The following is a 20354-nucleotide window of genomic DNA, read 5'->3' as shown; positions in this document are numbered from 1 at the left end:
GACTGGTTATTGATTTTTTTTTCAGAGCTGCTGCCTCTGGTCAATACTCCCTATTGCTAAATATAGATGGTAGAGAGTTAACAGCACGTGGTGGCCAATACTGCAGTAAAAAAGCCGGTAACTGTAAATATTATGTAAGTATATGGATAAGGTGAGGGATCTTAAGATGGTAAATAGCACACAGCCTGGGGTACTCACTACAAATGACCATACTTGAGTACCCCTCCCCGACTCACAGCACATGGTGGCCAAAACTGCCGTAAAGAAGCCAGTAACTGTAAATTTTACTGAAGTCTTGGAGATAGAATACATGAAGGCTGGCAACAATTGAGCACAAATTAATCGACCATTTCGGCGCGGGAGTCTTAAATATTGTGTGTTAAGGGATCTAGAATGAGCGTTTATGGCATTTAGACAGTATTTTTTGTGGGACATGAGAGCACCTCAGGCGTGTCGAATTGCATTCTGAAGACGAAGCCTGACTTACTGATATCAAATAATTTTCATTTTTTGAAATTCACGATATAATACAAATTTTATGACAAATTATTAAAATTTGATATTTTTCAAATTTTTGATATATAACAGTCCTCGAAATAAATTTTATAAATCTTAATGATATATTCTTAAAGTGTATGTAGCTGGGAGGAAAAGCCGACGATCAATTTTGACCTTTTATATTGAAGATATGGAGTTTTTTCCCAAAAAGACCTATTTTTTTTTGGTGTTTTGGGGAAAAAATCCATATCTTCAATACTGAAAAGGTCAAAATTTTCAATTGATCGTCGGCTTTTCATCCCACCTACATACACTTTAAGTATAAATCATCAGATTTATAAAGTTTACTTCAAGTACTGTTAAATATCAAAAATATCAATTTTAATGATTTGCCATAAAATGTGTATTACATTGCGAATTTCAAAAATCAAAATTATTTGATACCAGAAGGGCATTCTTCGTATTCAGAATGCAATTCGATATGTCTGATGTGCTCTAATGTCCCACAATAAATACTGTCCAAACATTCATACCCCTTCCCTTAAGAGCCGGCTGTTTTTTATTTGTTTTTATGGTCAATATGAGTTTGTTTTAAATAAAACCATGTGATTTGTGCTTGAAAATTATTTTTCTAACATAATGTTGTGATTGATGGAGACATACTTTAATAACTGATTTGAATTTGTTGATGTGCACAGAATTTGCCCTTTAATTTTTCCCCATCACAATGCATTCACCATTCCAGGTTCGTGCATTGTTCTGTTAGTATTGGAAAGACGTGATCTATATTTTATCTATACTTTATTTACAACGTTTTAAAAACATTTCTTGTTTATCAATTGCAGTATCGAGGTGATAAAACCCCAATCATTCAGGATATTACATCTAGCAGGTCTGGAACACCAGGTAGGCAAAATATCAACAGGTCCCAGGTTCAAATCCTGGATGGTCAGTGAAATTTTTTTCTGGCTGTCATTTGTGTATGTTGGAGACCTGGGGAAAAAAATCAAAATTGAAACAGAATTACACTGAAAGAGCACTGACTCAAAAGTACCCTGTTTGTAACACTATGGTTTATCACATATGGAGGGCAAATAGTGTCCGCCGGTATTTATCATCAAGAACTCAAAATCAAACGGTAATTTGCGTCTTTTGGCGACAAAATAACACCCCTGTTTTACGGGCCTGACTGACCCAGATTTTGTAGTTTGGGAGAATTTTTATCATTTGTTATTTTGCTAAAATCATGTAAAATTAGCAATTTTTTGGCCAAAATTGATTGATTTAGACTAAAACATTTTCAAAATGTGTTTGCAGATATTTTGCAAACATAATTTTACCAGATTTAGGGTCATTTTATCCTAAATTAAATTTGATAAAAATCCTGACCAACCATACGTACTTGAAAAGTCCATCTTCCTTATTTAACAGGCGGATGTTGAATTTACATTCCTCATGAGCTATTGTTCTTTGCCTAATCTTATTGGTTTAAAAACACAGAATTTATAAGAAGAACAACCCCAGGTTAATGTACCACATGTGCAATACTAGATGTGCGATCATACAGGGAAAAATTTTGGTATTCTGGTTAGTGCCAACGGTATGCTGAAACAAACAAAAACACTTTTGCGGGATAATCAAACTACAATGCATTGCCTCGTTCCTTAGATGCAGTCGGTGCGTCGTGCCAAGAATCATGTCTAGTATGGCGCACAAGCACCGCTTAATTGTGGGTGCATTTGAGCAGAACACAAATACCCCAATTATTGCCCAATACGTGTATCAAGATGGCGGCCGAGTCCTGGTTCTGGTTTTAATTCTGTGGTCTAAAAACAATCACTCATTGCCCAACGACGGCATATAAATTATCAGCTTTACAAAGCTTTTTTTCATGTAGCGCTTAGTGCATATATTTGGCACAAAAGGCTTTACATGCACAATGCAAACAGTAAATGCACTGTAAATCAAAGTTTGCTGCCTGCTTGGCTAAATAATCATGATGTACTATAAAAGTGGAAATTTTCGCAGTAAATTAATTTTCACACTTTTCACGCACAACACAGCTACCGCGAAAATAAAAATATGCGAATATGTTCTTTTTAATGTATAAGGTCTATGTAAAAAAACTCAAAATCGTGAAATTAAAAACAAGCAATGTAGTTCAAAATCAGCAAAGCACAAAAAATTACACACGCGAAAATGACCACTTTTACAGTAAACTATTTTGCGTCGTTGAGCAACCATCGCAGAAACATGGGAGAATCAGTCCTTACAGATCAACCTAGGCATGGAAATAGTAGATTATCTACTATTTCCATGACCTAGGTAAACAAAAAAACAAACTTAAGCTTACATGTGCTTTGTTTGCACGCATGCTTGTTTTTAACATTACATTTTGTTCTTGTTTAAACTATCATCAAATATCTAGGCTCCTTGGTGACCATATATGGCAAGTTTTACACTGGCGACCCAGATGCATTCATAAGGTATGTTAATTCAAGGTCATTGACTGTGGGTTTAAATTGTCTAGATGATATGTGACCCAACATGAGTTAATGAAGTACATTGCAGCAAATACCATTTTGAATTATAAATAAGTACAAATTAGAAGATCAAATGTGACCAGATCTGATCCAATCAGGCTAAAGTGAGCAGTAATAAAACTGAGATATGGGCAAAAAGTCTGGGCAAAAAGGAGGAGAAAAAAGCCAATAAAAAACATAAAGAAAATGGAGACATAAAAGGTTCATAACTTTTCTGCAGATTCAACATCAGTAAGTGTATAGGGTACTGAGCAGGCTATGGTAGTAACTCACTTTTCAAAATTTCTGACTTTGGCCTGATCGAGTGGATCAGATTGGGTTACAAATCCATCTTTTTGGTAAATAGCCTTTGTGGGTAGACCTCTGATGTTGTCACACTGATGCGCACATCATTATTGCACACTTCATGGCTTCCAAATGCACAGTAACGATGTTCGCTAAACGATGTGCACATCAGTGTGACGTCAAATGACAACATCTCGGACCTACCCATAAAGCTTAAGGTTTATGGGATTATACTGAAAAGGTCAATTAGTGTCAGTCAAAATGATATTTAATCATTTCTTGTGTAGGAATGCAGTTGTATGTTGATTTTGGTATCCAAATATTCATTGGTAATGCAGAGTACTAGAATATAAATATCTAAGTTTGATATTTCGCCAATATGCCCAGTGGCATTTGCCCCCCCTAAATATTTTTCTTGCCCCCCAGTTTGCCCCCCACTTTTGAGGCAAACCCCCCAATCCCCTAAATTTCCTCTTTTTGCGGCAATTTTGCACTTTGCCCCTTAAAATTCACTTTGCCCCCCAAAAAAAAAAAAAAAAATTCCATTCAAAAAGTTGTACCTTGTTATGCAAATCAGGATTTAGGAGCTTGATCTTTTGTTATTCTAAAACCTTTCCCTATTTCATGTGTATAAGGTTGTTCATATACAGCTTAATGAGTATGAAAATAGTGTATCGCATGAGTGTATCGTGCGGACCAAATATCACATCAGCGTACTCAGGGAATGTAATGAGGGATACAATAATGGATTCGTCAAATTGTTGCTGTTCTAAATTTAGGGATTCAATCATGTGTCACCATTGTTCAACACCGTTTAACAACGATGTGACCGCATCGTCTGTGTGGTAATTACTCCACAAGGGCAGGTTTAGCTGCCTGAGCGAAGTAAACCATGCAGACACGTTAAACAGTGGTAAACAACGGTGAAATATGATTGAATCCCTTTCAACAACAAAAACAAGCTAAAGATAGTCTTACTCATATAATTATTTCTTTTTAGTCATTGCCACTCGATCAACATTACATAAAGATCGATGAATTCTCTGTTGATATCAGCAATAAAATAACAGAATAAAACAGGAATGTTTATTTACCCGCTTATTCCAAAATATTCCTGCTTATTCCATTTTTCAATACATACACAATTGATATTTGTACAATGTTTGATGGCCTTTTCCCACCAAATGCTACTCTGGTTCAATATTGCTATCAAACATTTTTATGTAACCCATGATGCCCCCCAAGTTGTACCTTCCAACCCCAGGCTCATAATAGCCCATTTTCTGTCTTTTGTAGAGTTTACTGGGGTGACTATATCTGTGATCTGAGGGACGGAGCGACTGATGAATTGTAAGTTTACAATACTGTGGTAATTTTCACAGTGCTACATGCTTGGATGGCTTTCATATCTATTATAAATTAGGCAGTTTGGCAAATTGTTAACACAAACAACTTTTACGGTCTACATTATTTGGGGAAAAGGTTTTTTGCAATGCGAAGAATAAAACATTATATTTTGTTTTTGTTTTATGTTAAGGAGGTCAAATTAAAGCCATATTATAACATTTCTGTAAAAATAGATTAGTATTTATTTTCCATAAAATGTTAGCTTTTACTGTCAGATATGTCCCCTTTTTTGTAAGATCCGCGGGGTGTGTGTGTATGTGTATCCCGCACGCCGTGTACGACGTACTGTGCATTCGTGTTCGATTAATATATCCATCGTATAATAAAATGCCGGTTCCATCGTTTTATTCAAAATCTCGGATTTTGACAAAACTACAGCACCTAAACCATTTTTGTGCCTAATGATCTTAAACTGTTTAATTCCAGGTATGGTATTACTATGGATGACGATGGTTCATCTCCATGGGGAAACGTCATCGTCAAACCACAAGGAAAGTTTGTTGGTATGTATCATAATACTAATCATGGCGTGTCTGTCCCTCTGTCCGTGCGCTATCGCGTGCGCGCGGAGCGCTTTCGCTGAGGTCGCTCGCTATCGGGTGCACTGGAGTGCTTTTGCTGAGCATCGACGGGCGTGTGTGTGGAGTACCGATGGGCGCAGTGCGTGAATCGGAAAGCATTAGGCCTACAGTGTGACTAACAGGTGCATCTCATCGGACCAATAGGCCTATTTTCAATACATATTTCAAGACGGACATGTGCATAGGCCTATTTCAGCAGAACATGAAGAGGCGAACAATGGGTGGGTTTCCAGATTATGGGTGACCGAAGTAAGCGTCACAGCAACAGAGTTGTGTCAAGTTGGGTCTTGGTCATTGAAAGACATAGGCCTATATCATAGTAGTTATAGTAGTAACGGGTGTTGGGCAATTAGAGATAGGCCTATTACGAGACCTGCCCAACCCGAGAACCACAAAATCTAGTTCCTTAAATTCCCAGATCTAATGATGCCAGTTGGGCTGTTCCATTAAAAGTCCACATTCCTCCATGGAAGGTTTAGCTATAAAGTCTTTCACAGAGGGAGTATGAGTTTTAAATAGAATAGACAATTGGTAACTTCCATTTGAAAAACTCACTCCAGCTGTGAAAGATATAGGTAAAGCTAGCTATATAAAGTCCTGAGTAGTATGGTTTTGAAAACAATTTACCATAGCCAGTTCAATTTGAAAAACATACTCCCTCTGTGAAGAATTTATCTTAAATTGCCCACAAAGATATGATATCTTTGGCCAAAGATATCATATCCAAAGATTGCCAATTCAAAATTGTACTATACCCCTAGGGGTATGGCCAAAGATATCATATCCAAAGATTGCCAATTCAAAATTGTACTATACCCCTAGGGGTATGGCCAAAGATATCATATCCAAAGATTGCCAACTCAAAATTGTACTGTACATAACGCAATGGTAAACACTCCATCTTTTGTTGTCACTCATGAAGGCCAGATGATGTCCTTGAGCAACATTCAAGAGCCCTGAAATCAGACAATAATATGCATCTTTAAACTTGAGTGTCACAAAGGTTTGCATACACAGTGCTTAGGCCCCCAGCCCCCCACACTGTGGTCCGGAGCCTGCTTTTTTTAAATATGGGCGGCACTTACCTTCCAAAAATTATTTGAATATTCCCCATGGGTCTGAATGACACTGAATCCAATAACAAATGTATCATATATTTATAAGTAAGCAGTATAAATAAAAAATAATAACATTTTTGATAATCATAGTATAGCCTCAATGCTGTATATGATAGCATATCAAGATTATCATTCATCCAATAGTACTGAGTCTATCAATAAGTTTTTAGCTGGTTTGCTGCCGGACAAGTTCAGAAATGTCAATCTTTCATCAGGAGTAGCTCTGAATTTTTCAGAACAAAGTACCTAAGAATTAGACATGTAGGCAGCCCCACACCTACTGATGGCTCTGAAAAGAGCCGTTCGCTGAAGACACCCTTGTCAACAGAGAACAAGCAGACCTCGCCTATCTACTAAATTGAAAGGTTTGGTGGCTCTCAAAAGAGCTGTTCACTGAAGACTGTCCCTTGTCACAGAGAACAAGCAGACCTCGCATATCTGCTAAATTTTAAGGTTTGGTGGCTCTCAAAAGAGCTGTTCACTGAAGTCTGCATGTCCCTTGTCACAGAGAACAAGCAGACCTCACCTATCTGCTAATGTTAAAGGTTTGGTGGCTCTGAAAATAATGAAGACTGCCCTTGTCAACAGAAAACTAGCAGACCTCGCCTATCTGCTAATATGAAAGGTTTGGTGGATCTGAAAAGAGCTGTTCACTGAAGTCTGTCCCTTGAGATCCAATAACAAAATGTATCATATATTTGTAAGTAATTATTTAAATTTTTTTTCTTTTATAAAGAATCCCAGCAGTTTACCTTTCTGATCTCTGGACAGTACGGCCGCAGTAAGAGCGGGGCTAATTCTCTACGTCTCAGTGGAAATAACAAACTGTATCATTACCAGACTCATGCAGGTAAGAATACAAAATGGGCTATTCCATTTAAGATCCACACTATCCCTGTGGAAGATTTAGTTGAAGTCTTCCACAGAGGGAGTATGAGTTTTGAATAGAATAGACAATTGGGTAACTTCCATTTGAAATACTTACTCCAGTTGTGGAAGATATAGGTAAAGCCATAATACAGGGGGAGTAAAGGTTTCAGAAAGATTAACTCTGACCAATTCAATTTGAAAAACATACTCCCTCTGTGGAAGATCCAAAATCTTCCATAGGGGTAGTGTGGATTTCAATTGGAGTAGCCCAATGTACAAACAAACCTTTTCGGTAAATCCCATAAGCCTGTCCACAAACTGCTCACAGAAGTATCATGTGGCTTCTCAGCCCACTTCCGGTTCTGCCAGGACTCGACCCCATGATCTTGGGATTATAAGGCGAGTGTGCTAGTGTATAGACCAGGCCTTCTCAACTAGTTTATTTGAAGTGCCAACTGGGAAATTTTTGTGATCATGAACTGCCAACATGACAAGGGAGGATTTTGCAAGGGAGCGCATGCGCGACCGAACGCATAGCCTTGTGGCCTCTGGAACTTGGGTCCAGTGTGAAAGCTCCAGCCGCTGTGGGGGCCAGGGGGCAGTGCCCGTGGAAGCTCTGATATTTTAGGGCTCAGATGTGGTATTGTCACTCATTTTTTGTGAAAAATTTGTAAATTTACCATGCGGCACTTTGTGCGCCACTTTGACTAACTCCAAAACGCCACAAATGGCACGTGCGCAGCCAGTTGAGAAGGCCTAGTATAGACCAAAAGCCCTGTCTGGCTATGACACTTACGCACTTATACCTCTGTAACATACCTTTGCGCTGGGATCCTTGTTGGATCGCTCGGAAGTGCACATCCTTAATAAGAAACATTGTTACTGTGCATCTTGGTACCCTAAGTACCCGAAGTTATAGGATTTACTTCAGCAACCCTTCATAAAGTTACATCTAGTATTGGGTATTCGTAACTTTACGAACGGTTACTTGAGTTACGAAGGGTTAAAGGTTTAGTGAAATGGACACCTGGTCTTATAACATTTGCTGTTGTAAAACATGATCAGTGGCGTAGTGTCATAGGGGCACAGGGGGGGGCAATAGATCTGAAATTTGTAAATATCCGATAGGAAACTGTGCGCCACTTTTTTGATTGCCAAAAATGACTTGTGCCCCCCCCCATTAGATCCGTGTCCCCCAATCATGGTCGGTGCCACCCCCAATGTGATGGCCCACGCTACGCCACTGAACATGATGACTGGTTTAATTATTTTTCAGAAATCACTGGATTAACACCCTCATCAGGCAGTATCGTAGGAGGCACCCATCTAACCATACATGGCAACTATTTCTATGAACATGCCGAGACATCTGTCAATGTTGGAGGTAAGAGATGGCAAGCAATCTTGCCTTCCCAGCATGCAATATTCCAGTGTTTTGATTACAGACGACAAGTTTCAATTTTTTTTAATAAAAAAAATTCAGAATTGTAAATTTTCATGACCATATTTGGAATCAGCATGAAAAATGCATTAAAATGAGTACAAACAAGCCTAGTATTGGTTCAGTGGTTCTTGAGATAGTTCTTGATATTTTGATAAAATATCTCAAAACTTGGACTTTTTATGTTGAAGCCTATGGTCAACATGCAGAGCATTAAGACATTTTGTTTTAAAGACCTATTAACAGCTATAATATGCATTATGATTCACTTTTCCATGTTCTGTTAATGTGGAATATTCAAATGGGATTACCTCAATGGGTATGGCAGGGAATCAAACGAACGATGGGTTTCCAGATTATGGGTACTAAAGTAAGCATCACAGCTACAAAACAAGAGTTGTGTCAAGTTGGCTTTTAATCATAGAGTAGGCCTAATATCATAGTAGTTTAAAAGGTCAGGGCAGGTATATGGGTAGCGGGTGCTGGGCAAAAAGAGATAGGCCTATTACGAGAACTGCCCAACCCGAAAATCGCGAAATCTAATAATAATAATAATAATATCTGTCAAAAATCGCTTGTCCCCCTTTTGGCCTGCTAAAAATTATTTGCCCACCCAATACTGCGAACAATGGTACTAATATGATTTTAATAATGCAAAATATTGTTTCTGTTTCCAGGTGTACCATGTGACATCCAGAACATCTCTGATACAAGTATTGTGTGTGTCACTAAGAGAGCACCCAAAGAGGCCAGAATCTCTTACCCTGGTAGTAGAGGGATACTGTGGGAGAGGTGGTATGGTAACCTTGCAAATAATAAGAGGTAAGACATAACATAAAAGTCTGAATTAAAAATTAGTTTGTGTCTGATGATTCTGTCAATCAAACTATAGCACAGGCTGTGATTGGTTAATCATCTTTTAACTAGGGCGGTGCTAGGGCAGTTCCTTCCCTAGTTAAGAGATACTAACCAATCACAGGCCATAGGGAGCTTAAGTGACAGGATCATAAGGTATGAAATAGTTTCTTTTTTCTGGCTTTTATTCTAAAACCTGTCTAGCAGCATATATCAAAGAAACGCCATCAATAAAATTAGTTGCTTTTTTTATTTGGAGTTTGAGCAACTATAATTATACTGGCACCACCGTGTACTGGCAATAGGTGGCTATAATACATTCCATCTATGTATTATTGTAACACTAATCAATAATTATGTATTGACATAATAACGACTGTTTCATATATCAGGATCATATAGCTCAATTGATAGAGCGTCAGACTTTGGCACTAAAGTGAGCACGGTCTGGGGACTGGTTCCGTTTTATGCTCGTTTTGATTAAACTTTTTGACATGTTCTTTTTATCTATCTTCAAATCTACCTTTCTTCTTTTAGGATTTCATTTTAGGTTTTTTTATTTATTTATTATTTTTTTTTTTTTTTTTTATTTATTTTTTTTATTTTTTTTTTTATTTTTTTTTTTCAAAAGAAATTTTGTAGTTTTAAAGAAACTAGTAAAAGCATTTATTCTAAACAATATCGAAACCCACGGTTAGAGCAGCCATAGGCCTTTAGGTACATATTCTTAGGAGCAGAAGGTACCCAAATTGGTGTTTTATGAACATTGACATTCTTTTGTGGCGAGTGACATGGTCTTTCAATTCGCGCTGAGTGTCCTTGACAGGCTTGACGAACAGTGGTCATGAAAGAATTCAAAAGATAACCTCTGCCCCAATAATCCCAAGCTATTGTCTGAAGGAACATAAGGAAACGCGGAATAATAGACTTGTGATGAAATTTAAAAAAAAATTGTTTTGTTGCCACAATTGCAGTCTTTTTAATAAAAAATAAAATAAATGAGGAATCCATGTTTGAATCTATTATCCCATCATGAATAGAATGTCTTCAAAAACTTTAATCGTTTCATCTTACAAAGGAAACTATTTAGCTCATTTAATTTTGTTTCGCTTGCACTGTTTTATCACGGACGTTGGCAGAAAAGGCCCACTTCTCTTGTATAGAGTTTGTGTGTGAAATTATTGATTGGCTCAAAACAAAAGATTTGAACCGGTGTCCTTCACAGTAATCATGGCGCAGTGCAGTCCATTTAATCAAATGATGTCATCAACCTATTGATCATAGTGCATTAGTTATGTTTGTGAGACGAACTATCGCGGTAGATTGATTGCAATCATGCTTTTGTTGAATGCATTTACATAACCGATGTCTGGAATACGCTGGTGAAGTTATGTAATAATTGGATTTACTACCATAGCAATAGGTGAAAACAATTTTTGAACATACCGCATTGCACTGGTATGTTCAAACTGTACCTCTGCATTGAACCATATCATGCTAAATATTGACGAAGTTTTTTTTAGAATATAGAATGCAGAATATAGATCTATAGGGCAGCTATTTCAGATAGGCCATATCATATTCATCATATTGGGGATTAGAGCAAGAAAGGCCTTTCTGCAGTAGCTGCCAGGTGTCATATGTACAATATAGAATGCAGAAATGGTCAAATTGTCTATATGGCAGTTAATGAAGATATAGCCTTTTTGCACTAATCATCCTTATCTGTTTGCTTATAGGCTTGACGACGACTGGGACCGGAATTTTGTCGACACCACCGACTACTCTCAATCTGAACATGTACTGCAAGACAGTGCTGCATCACCATACAGAGTAGGAGAATCTATCGGACGTCTGAGGGGATACTTCATCCCACCCCGTAGTGGCAATTATCGCTTCCGTATCCATGGCAACTATCAATCCACGCTCCTTTTTGGTTCAAGTGAGAATAATTTGGTAAGAATGGGTCACCCCCTATGGAAGACATGACCTTAATCTCCCACACAGGGAGTGTGAATTTCAAATGGGTTGTTAGCCTTAAATTAATCTACACTCCCTTTGTGTGAGATTAAGGTCATGTCATGGTATTACCTTATTGATTATTAATACCTGTACGTTGTTTACATAGTGACGTCATTAGGGTTTGTACTACAAGATCTGGAGTATATTTCATCAAAGACCCGGTCCACACAAGTGTATTTTTCTCCAATTATTACAATCGTATTACAATAGTATTACGACATGAGTACCCTGTGTCCAGTCAATGTCGTCGGCATATACAATCATGTCATCATTCGTGAATGATGAAAATTTCCAGTTCATGGGCCAGTTCATTGGCATGATCGTGTCTTAATTGCCGACGAAAATTACCTGTGTGTACGCATTACGTCATTGTATTTATGTTTACTCAATGGACTTTGTAATTGCAGTGGCGTGTGTATAAACCAGAATGTATTATGACACGATGACGAGGTGCCGACCGTGTTGACGCTCTCATCATTCATTTATCATAAACGTATCATAATCGGGTGATTACGACACGATGACGAAAATATACCTGTGTGGACTGGGTCCAATCTAAATTTTACCTTTGTTATTATCCCCAGACCAAGATTTGCTCCATTCCTGGTGCGGCCAAGACGTGGTCAGAACATCCAAATCAGATTTCCACCAAGTTGTCGCTCCTAGGTGGCGCTCCATACTTCATGGAGGCACGCTACATACGTGGTGTTGTTGCGGTTGGCGTAGACATGTTTAACGTAGACATATCTGCCGTTACTGGATATTTTCCCGGAACTGTTGCTGAGAAACAACGGATTACGATCGGGACTGTTATACAGAATGAGATACAGGTATGGATGGCCTTCTATCTGTTAACACAGGAAATTTTTTGACCAATTGGACTATTCAAACTCATACACCCCTATGGAAGACATGACCTCAATCTTCCACACAGGGAGTGTGTATTTCAAATGGGTTTACCTGAATGGGTGACTCCATTTGAAATACACACCCCCCTGTGACCTCCCAGGTCATGTCTTCTGTAAGGGGTATATGGAATTTAACTGGAATAGCTCATTTCAGTCATACATCAAATTTGAGATTGCCGTAGTAATTTAAGTTTCCTTGCATTGAACAGTTTTCTTTTGCTGTACTGTATTTGTTCCATTAACCGCCCAGGGTGCTTAACAAAGTCACATTAGTAGTTCCCTCGCTTTGCACTACTGAGGTCCCAGGGTTCAAGCCCCGGCGCGGCCCAAGGACTCATGTGCACTTGGTTTATCCCAATTCCATGCTCGCTCTCGCAGGTTTTCTCCGGGATCTCCGGTTTCCTCCTGTATCGCAAAAATCGGTGATTAGTTGTTTGGTTATCAAAACTTCCTTCACCCAATGGAATTTGGGGAGCTGCACAGATAATTGGTGGATGTTACAATCTAAATGCGGATAGGTGTGCTGCCGTTCGGCAGCAACTGGCCTAGTTGATGTGACCTGATTGTGATGATTCACCATTGCAGCGAAATTACAGCGCTTTGAGTCCTCTAAGATCTGGAGAAAGACGCTTTATAAATCCAAAATTTATTATTTATTTAGGTGTGTGGCTGGGCGCTTATTTTCCCTGTAAAAAATCGAATAGCCAAGTAAGGAAATACCGCTAGCAATCACACTAGCGCGCAAAAATGGGATGTCCAAATACGGCGGCCAGTGTCCACGTAAATTGTTTGAATGCATACAGGCGGCGGATGACATGATAGAGAGAGACGGCAAAACTGCTCAGCCGTATGGCACTTTCCACACAATCGGAACACAGAAGTAAATCGGGACTGAATTTTGCAGCTACCGTGATCACTGGTACGCGCCATTCAATTTGCACACTGAGTGATGGAAGCCTAACCAACACGGCGAATTTAAAATCGTCACAGCTACTCTCACCCAGTAATAATCAAATTTTACTGTATTTAATTAATTTGAAGGTTAGTTTTGTGGGGTTCATTATTCGAACCCCAACGGTTTTAGCTTATATTAATATTAACATAGGCCTACTTGTTTGTGATATTTTAAGCGTTTTTAAATTGCAAAATAATCCTATTCAATTACACGGCTGACAAAGGAAATTTACTGAATTTAGAGAATGCACGGCGCTCACCACCTGAATGCATAAAACGTCACACAACGTGGCCATTGTAAAGCATACTTTTAGTTTTGTCACGAGACGATGTCATTATACTTTTACAATAACCTGCATTTGCGTCCCAGTATTTCAAAGTTTTATCTGTGATTGGATTGAACGCATCGTGTATATTAATGAGGTTATGAATATTGCTTTATGGTTTGTAGGGAGCATGGTGGCTGAGCAGAACAGGCTCCTACTCATAATCGGAAGGTTGCAGGTTCGAGCCCTGGCAACGCCATCATGTTGTGCCCTTGATAAGGCCCTTTATAATTATCTCGGTTACTCCTCTCCACCCAGGTGTATAAATGGGTACCAGCATTCTTAAATGTTGGGAAGGTAACCTCTATGGAGGAGGTGTAGTGATCCCCTAGCAACATTATATGAAGGAGTCTAGCCCAATTGCCAATGAAAGAGAGATGGGCACTCCGATCTCTGTTTATATAAGATCATCTCCTTTACTTTTCTTATTTTTATGGTTTGTAGGACATCACTGTTGTGGGTACTTATGATATGCAAAGCTTCAGGATACAGTACAACGGATGCAAGGGCTCTGCGATACTAGAAGGCGCATGTCCTCTTGATGGCCAAGTGTTTCAAGTCACCTTAAATGGGGTCACAACAGGTAAGGCAAAAAAAAAAAAAGATTGTTTGCTTGTCCTCCACCGACCGACCCAAATCTGGGAAAAAAATTTTTTCTTTCAACATTTTTGATATCCTGAAAAGTTTCTTTTTTACAGTTTCTACACACTTCTAAGCTGTTTTAAAAACATGAATGAAGTGGTATACAGCAGAGGATATCCCAATTCACAACTATTTGGGCTATTTATTAAGCTAATTACAGGCATACAGTCATGTTTTGGCTATGACCTTTAAAAAAAATATTTAAAAAAATCAAAATCCTGACCGACCGACCCAACTCTGAAAAAGTTGTGGAGTACAAGCAAACAATCTTTTTTTTTTTTGCCTAACTGGGCTGGCTATTCTATTTGATATCTGCCATACCCCTGTAGAAGATGTAAGAAATGTCTTCCACAGAGGGAGTGTGTTTTTCAAATGGAATTGGCTAGGGTTACTTATTAGAAACCTATACTCTCCAGCTGTATTACCATATACTCCCTCTGTGTTAAGGCTTTATTATTATATCTGGAGTGGATTTTTGTCTTCCACTCAAAGTGGTATTGAGCAGATGAGGGTCTTTGAAATAAGTATGTGGCCGGTTGACTAGGGAGCAAGAAATTTTGGCAGGGCAAAAGTAGACAAGCAATTTTTGGCAGGTCGAAAAGGGGAGGGGGATTTGTGACACACATTCATGGGGTACCTTTTAAATAAAACACTCTGATATGAAAAATATCCTGTTCGCTACATTCGCATTTTACGTTTAGACCATTTAAGGTTTGCAAATTGGGTTTGGAAAAATTTTGCATGTGTAAAGGGGAGGGGGAGAGAATTTTTTTTGGCAATCCAATTGGGGAGAAAGTCATTTTTGGCAGGCTGAGAGGGAGTGGGGGTAAGGTGTTTTGGCACCCCAAGAGGGGGGAGGGGAAGCTTTCATTGGCTTGCCATTAAAAATGTGCTCCAGGGGGTAGAGCATAACCCTTGATCAAAAATATCTTTCTCAACTTTTCTGGACTAATAAAGAATGTCCCCTCGTCTCTATTCATGTTTTTTTTTTTTATTTGCTTTTTTTGTATGATATGTCATCCCTGTAGTGAATATTAACTGGAAAAAATGTCCTAAATACCATTTTTTTCCCTGATGCGCATTTCGTTGGGTACAGCCTCAAATTGCTAGCGCTCAAAGCATTGATGTACGTATACACACGCTTAAAGACGCCGCATAGATGCACAAGCAATACAGCTACTTCATCACGTTGACATCACTGCCACATCAATTGTGAAAGATGGTGTAATGTTAAAGTATGAAATCTCATAACTACGAGGGGGTATCAAAAAGTTTTAGAAATCGCCCAGAAGTGAAAGAGCTATATCAATGAAATTTTGTCCGTGCAATCACTGGTCCTTATGTACATTATGGTCCAAAAATGGTCTCATAAGTATGTTTACTTTTTTTACAGGTGGCACTAGATGCCAATAACCCGCTGCCCCAGTTATACTGCGCATAAACTGCAAGATTGAGAAAATTGAGGCAAGCAGCATTATTAAGATCCTGCTTTTGAAGGGTTGCAGTGCCTAGAAAATTGATGATGAAATGAAAGTTATCTTCGGTGGTGATTGTGATATGTCACTGTCGCTTTTTGGAAAAGGACTTTTTATTTCATCACAGATTTTCTGGGCACTGTAACCCTTAAAATGGAACTTAATCATGCTGCATGCCTCAATTTTCTCCATTTTGCTGGTTATGCGATTACATAGGCAGGTAGTGACATCTAGCTCCTGTAAAAAAAGTAAACATACTTATGAGACCATTTTTGCACCAGTGATTGCACTGACAAAATTTCATTGATATAGCTCTTTCACTTCTGGGCGATTTCTAAAACTTTTTGATACCCCCTCGTATATGCTGTGCCCCTCTACACGATGTGTAGATTTTTTGGATGTTTTGGAATTTTGGAATTCTTAATTTCATGTATTTGACTGTGGGACTAATAATAGGACTTTTAAATCCTTGAAAGTACTTATTAGAAAGAGATTTATTTAATCAATAAATAACAGTTGAACTATGATAATCCCTATTCAATCTTTGTAAGGCAGGAAATTAACTGGCCCATCACTCAGAATAGCAATTTGGCAAAAATATCAAGATGTCATTTACAAAATTATACATATCTTGAAAAGATTTGGTATCATTTTAAAGCTTATTGTCTATTGCGTAAATTTGTATTCAAATCATGCAATGTCAAAAATGTGACTTGTTCCTGGTTTTGTCAGAGCGGGTCACATATATACTTTAGGCAACTGTTGTGATTTACTTTTGTATATAATTTATGGATTTCGTTATTTTATGTTTACGGATTTGTTTCTTGTCATTTTTTCAAATTGTGTTTGTTACTAGGTAACATCCAGGTTGGCTCATCTCGTGCTAATGTGACTGAGGAATTACAAACCCTGACAGAAATACCAGTCTCTGTAACAGTGCATATAGAGTATTTCAGTACTACATACAACACAACTGTGCTCATTGATCAAGGTATGTGTCGGAGATTAATGTGTTATGTGTGGTCCAATGAGCTGGAGCTAATAGCACCCACTACACCATGTTGTCATGTCATGCATTAAGGGCAAATTTTACCTCCTGTCAATGACTTAAATCCATATTATAACATTTGCTGAAGAGGACGCCCTCAATATTTTTCAAAATTCTGTTTTTTTTACACAATTGTGATATTCTTTATATAAACATCAATCATGCCCTGCAAAAATCAAGACTTCAGGTGCTGTAGTTTTGTCAAAATTCTTGATTTTAAATAAAACGCAGGAACTATCGTTTTATTATTACGATGGAAATATTAGTCGAACGCATACACGATGTTCACATCACAGTACGTACACGGTGTGTGGGATTGTACACATACATCAAAGGCCCGTGTAGTAGCAAAACCGAAGGAGTGACATGCATTGGCGACATCTGCGCTGGTAGTAAATTTCAGTTTTCTTTGCTATTACCTCAGTTGTCCGGCTCAAAAAGGGGTCATATCTGGCAGTAAAAGCTAACATTTAATGGAAAAGAAATACTATAATCTATTTTTTATGGAAATGTTATAACATGGCTTTAAGCACGAAAGCGAGTGTATGTAGTGAGTGTATATACAGTTGGCCCTGATGTAAATGGATTCTTTCACACCCATCAAAGCAGAAAAGTGGTTAGAAAAGTATGCGGAGTGCATGCATTGGTTGTGTATCCTTCACATCGGGTAGGATTGATTTATTTTTTGGGCAGGTCGATGCATTTATATTTTGGTTCTATTTTCCAACATTTTCAGTGATAATTTTGTTATAAAAATAGCAAAAATGGCACTTTTTTGTTCTTGTATATGAAATAGGTTAATAAATAAGTATTCTTAGTTGTTGCTTGAGAAAAAATTGTACAAAATAATGCACTTGTACTGAGTTGTTTATGCGTCTAATGCATGAGCCCCAAGGGGGGAGTGCATTAGACGCATCAAAATTTCAGTATGCATGCATTATGATTTTGTACAATTTCACTTCCAACAAGTGATACACATTTTTATTGGGCTATAAGTGATCTAGCATCCCGGTCAAGGATTTTGACTTTGTCCAAATTACCTTTTTTTTGTTACAGTCATCCCGATTGGATCCAGCGCTGAGGAGTTACATAACTTGACAAATCTACCCCCGAATGTGACATACAATGAGACTGACACTTCACAGATACAGCAAGGTAGGCATGTTCATCCCCACTTTTTCAATATTGTATATCGCCAGCAAAATTTATCGCGATAATCAATATGGCGATAATGAGGGAAGCTTAAAAAGATTTTATTTGACTAAGTTTCTGTTTGGAAAAAACGTGAAAATATTGTTTAATAGTCTGTAGCTGGTGGCGCTATTGCTGGTATTGTCATCGGTGCCATTGGTATCTGGTGGTGCTATTGCTGGTATTGTCACTGGCGCCACCAGGTGGTATGCACCGTGCATTCTCTAAATTCAGTAAATTTCCATCGTCAACCGTGTAATTGAATGGGATTATTTTGAAATTTTAAAACGCTTGAAATATCACAAACAAATAGGCCTATGTTAACCGTTGGGGTTCGATCTTCTGTGTCATCTGCCTGTTTTTCGGTTTTCAATTGAAGACACATTTTTACCATCAAAATATTTAATCGTGATCGCGATAATGAAAATTTATCGGGATAGCCGATAATAACATTATTGTGAACATGCCTAGGTAATGGGCTATTATAAAAGGCAGCTGTGTGCTCTCAGACATTGCATAACTTTTTTTTTGGTACATCATAAAGTACCATAATTTTTCTTGGTACATCATAACAAAAAAATACTATTTCTAAAAATTTTTGTTTTGTTTTTTCCTTGATCTTGAGGCTCTATTCCCAAAACTATTTTTTATTTTTTTATATTTGCCTTAATTTTTGAGGTATTGACCATGTAAGGCATCAAAATGAACTTTTGAAAATTCACAAAATGATGCCTAAAGTCTGAAATGGACCAAAAAAATTATTAAAAAATGAGAAAATGCTTTCTTGATTCAATCTTAAAATTGCTTTTTACAATGAGCATGATTGCTTACGTATAGATACTGTATTTGTGAGCCGTCACATCAAAACATACCTCTTCGCGGCTTTTATAATTTCTAGATATGAAGTAAAATGACAATGAAAGTATAAAGGAAATAAAAGAAAATTTGAACCTTGTCTTTATCACATCCTGTGATGTGTAAGGCAAAAATTCAGTAATGAGGTATCATTTTAAAGCTTGATTTTAACACTTTCTGATAAGGTCCAAATCTCCCTTTTGAAAAACGCCTCTAAGAGGTATATTTTGATGTGATGGGTCACATTTATTTAGTTATTGTGTACCTAAATCGTCATTTCAGCAAGAAAATGAACATGGAAATAATCGCCGTTGAAGTTAATAGTGGTCACTTTGCACTTTGATCAAAGCTCACAGGAAAATGCGACAACGCTCTTTCGATTTAAATTAGTGTACTTGTATGCTTACTTGCAGTTAACATCACTGTTGAACGTGTAGATGTCAATCCAATTTACAACTATGTGGTGGTGTTCCATGCAAGACAAGGTAGGAATTGGCCATTCCAATTGAAATCCACACACCCTGTATGGAAGACATTACCTTAATCTCCTACACACAGGGGTGTATATTGAGTTGTGTGGAAGATTAAAGGTCATGTGTTCTATAGGGGGTGTATGGCTTTCAACTGGAATAGCCTTTATACTTACATGATGTAAAATAAAGATTTAAAAGTTTTGTTTTCAAAATGGTTCACAAATAAAACCTAAAATGGGCCATTTATTTGACATCTACATCCCTATAGAAGACATGACCTTAATTTCCCACACAGGGGGTGTAGATTTCAAATGGGAGTCACCCATTTAGGGAACTGAAGTCAAATTAAGGATAATGCAGAATCTCAGCGAATTCCTTTCTATTGACTATTGTAGCATTTATTATTGGATTAAAATCATTTGAGCTGGTCCTAATGGGCTATTCCAGAATTTATTGGCACTCCCTATGATAGAAGACATGTAATTTTTTACCATCAACTTTTTGAGAATTCACACACTAAAATTTTATTTTAAAAAGTGGGAATTCCCATTTTGAAAAAAAAGAAAAGCTTAAAAAACTTTGCAGTGTCCCTAAAGAAGAAATGCAAATTTTTGCCAACATTTTTGGGAATTTCCAAGCCTAAAAAAGGGTGTTTTTTTTTGTGGGGGATTCCCACTGTAAGAAAGGGCAATTTGTTTTTAAATTTCCCTGTCTTCTTCAAGATTTCACCAATATACTGGCCTTTTTTGGGAATTCCCGCTGTCAGAAAAGAATTGGTAAGCACATTTTTTGCCAGCATTTTAGGGAATTCCCAAGCCTAAAAATGGGTCTCTTTCTTGGGCTTTCCCATGTCTTCTTTAAT

The 20354-nt window shown here is 37.8% G+C and overlaps 1 protein-coding gene across 1 annotated transcript in view; it reads left to right on the top strand.

Annotated features, from left to right (window-relative positions):
* Positions 1-20354, top strand: part of LOC140140472 (fibrocystin-L-like) — a 58250-nt gene that overhangs the window by 7986 nt on the left and 29910 nt on the right. Inside the window, 14 exon segments of the mRNA XM_072162235.1 lie at positions 26-134; positions 1344-1404; positions 2927-2984; positions 4623-4676; positions 5160-5236; positions 7169-7282; positions 8579-8686; positions 9421-9565; positions 11338-11554; positions 12205-12450; positions 14253-14391; positions 16782-16916; positions 18030-18128; positions 19433-19504. Of these exon segments, the coding sequence (XP_072018336.1) occupies positions 5173-5236; positions 7169-7282; positions 8579-8686; positions 9421-9565; positions 11338-11554; positions 12205-12450; positions 14253-14391; positions 16782-16916; positions 18030-18128; positions 19433-19504 (1339 nt within the window). The 5' untranslated portion in view covers positions 26-134; positions 1344-1404; positions 2927-2984; positions 4623-4676; positions 5160-5172.

Source organism: Amphiura filiformis, chromosome 2, assembly GCF_039555335.1.
Source record: "Amphiura filiformis chromosome 2, Afil_fr2py, whole genome shotgun sequence".
Classification (NCBI taxonomy): Eukaryota; Metazoa; Echinodermata; class Ophiuroidea; order Amphilepidida; family Amphiuridae; genus Amphiura; species Amphiura filiformis.
This window is presented reverse-complemented; position numbering and strand designations above follow the sequence as displayed.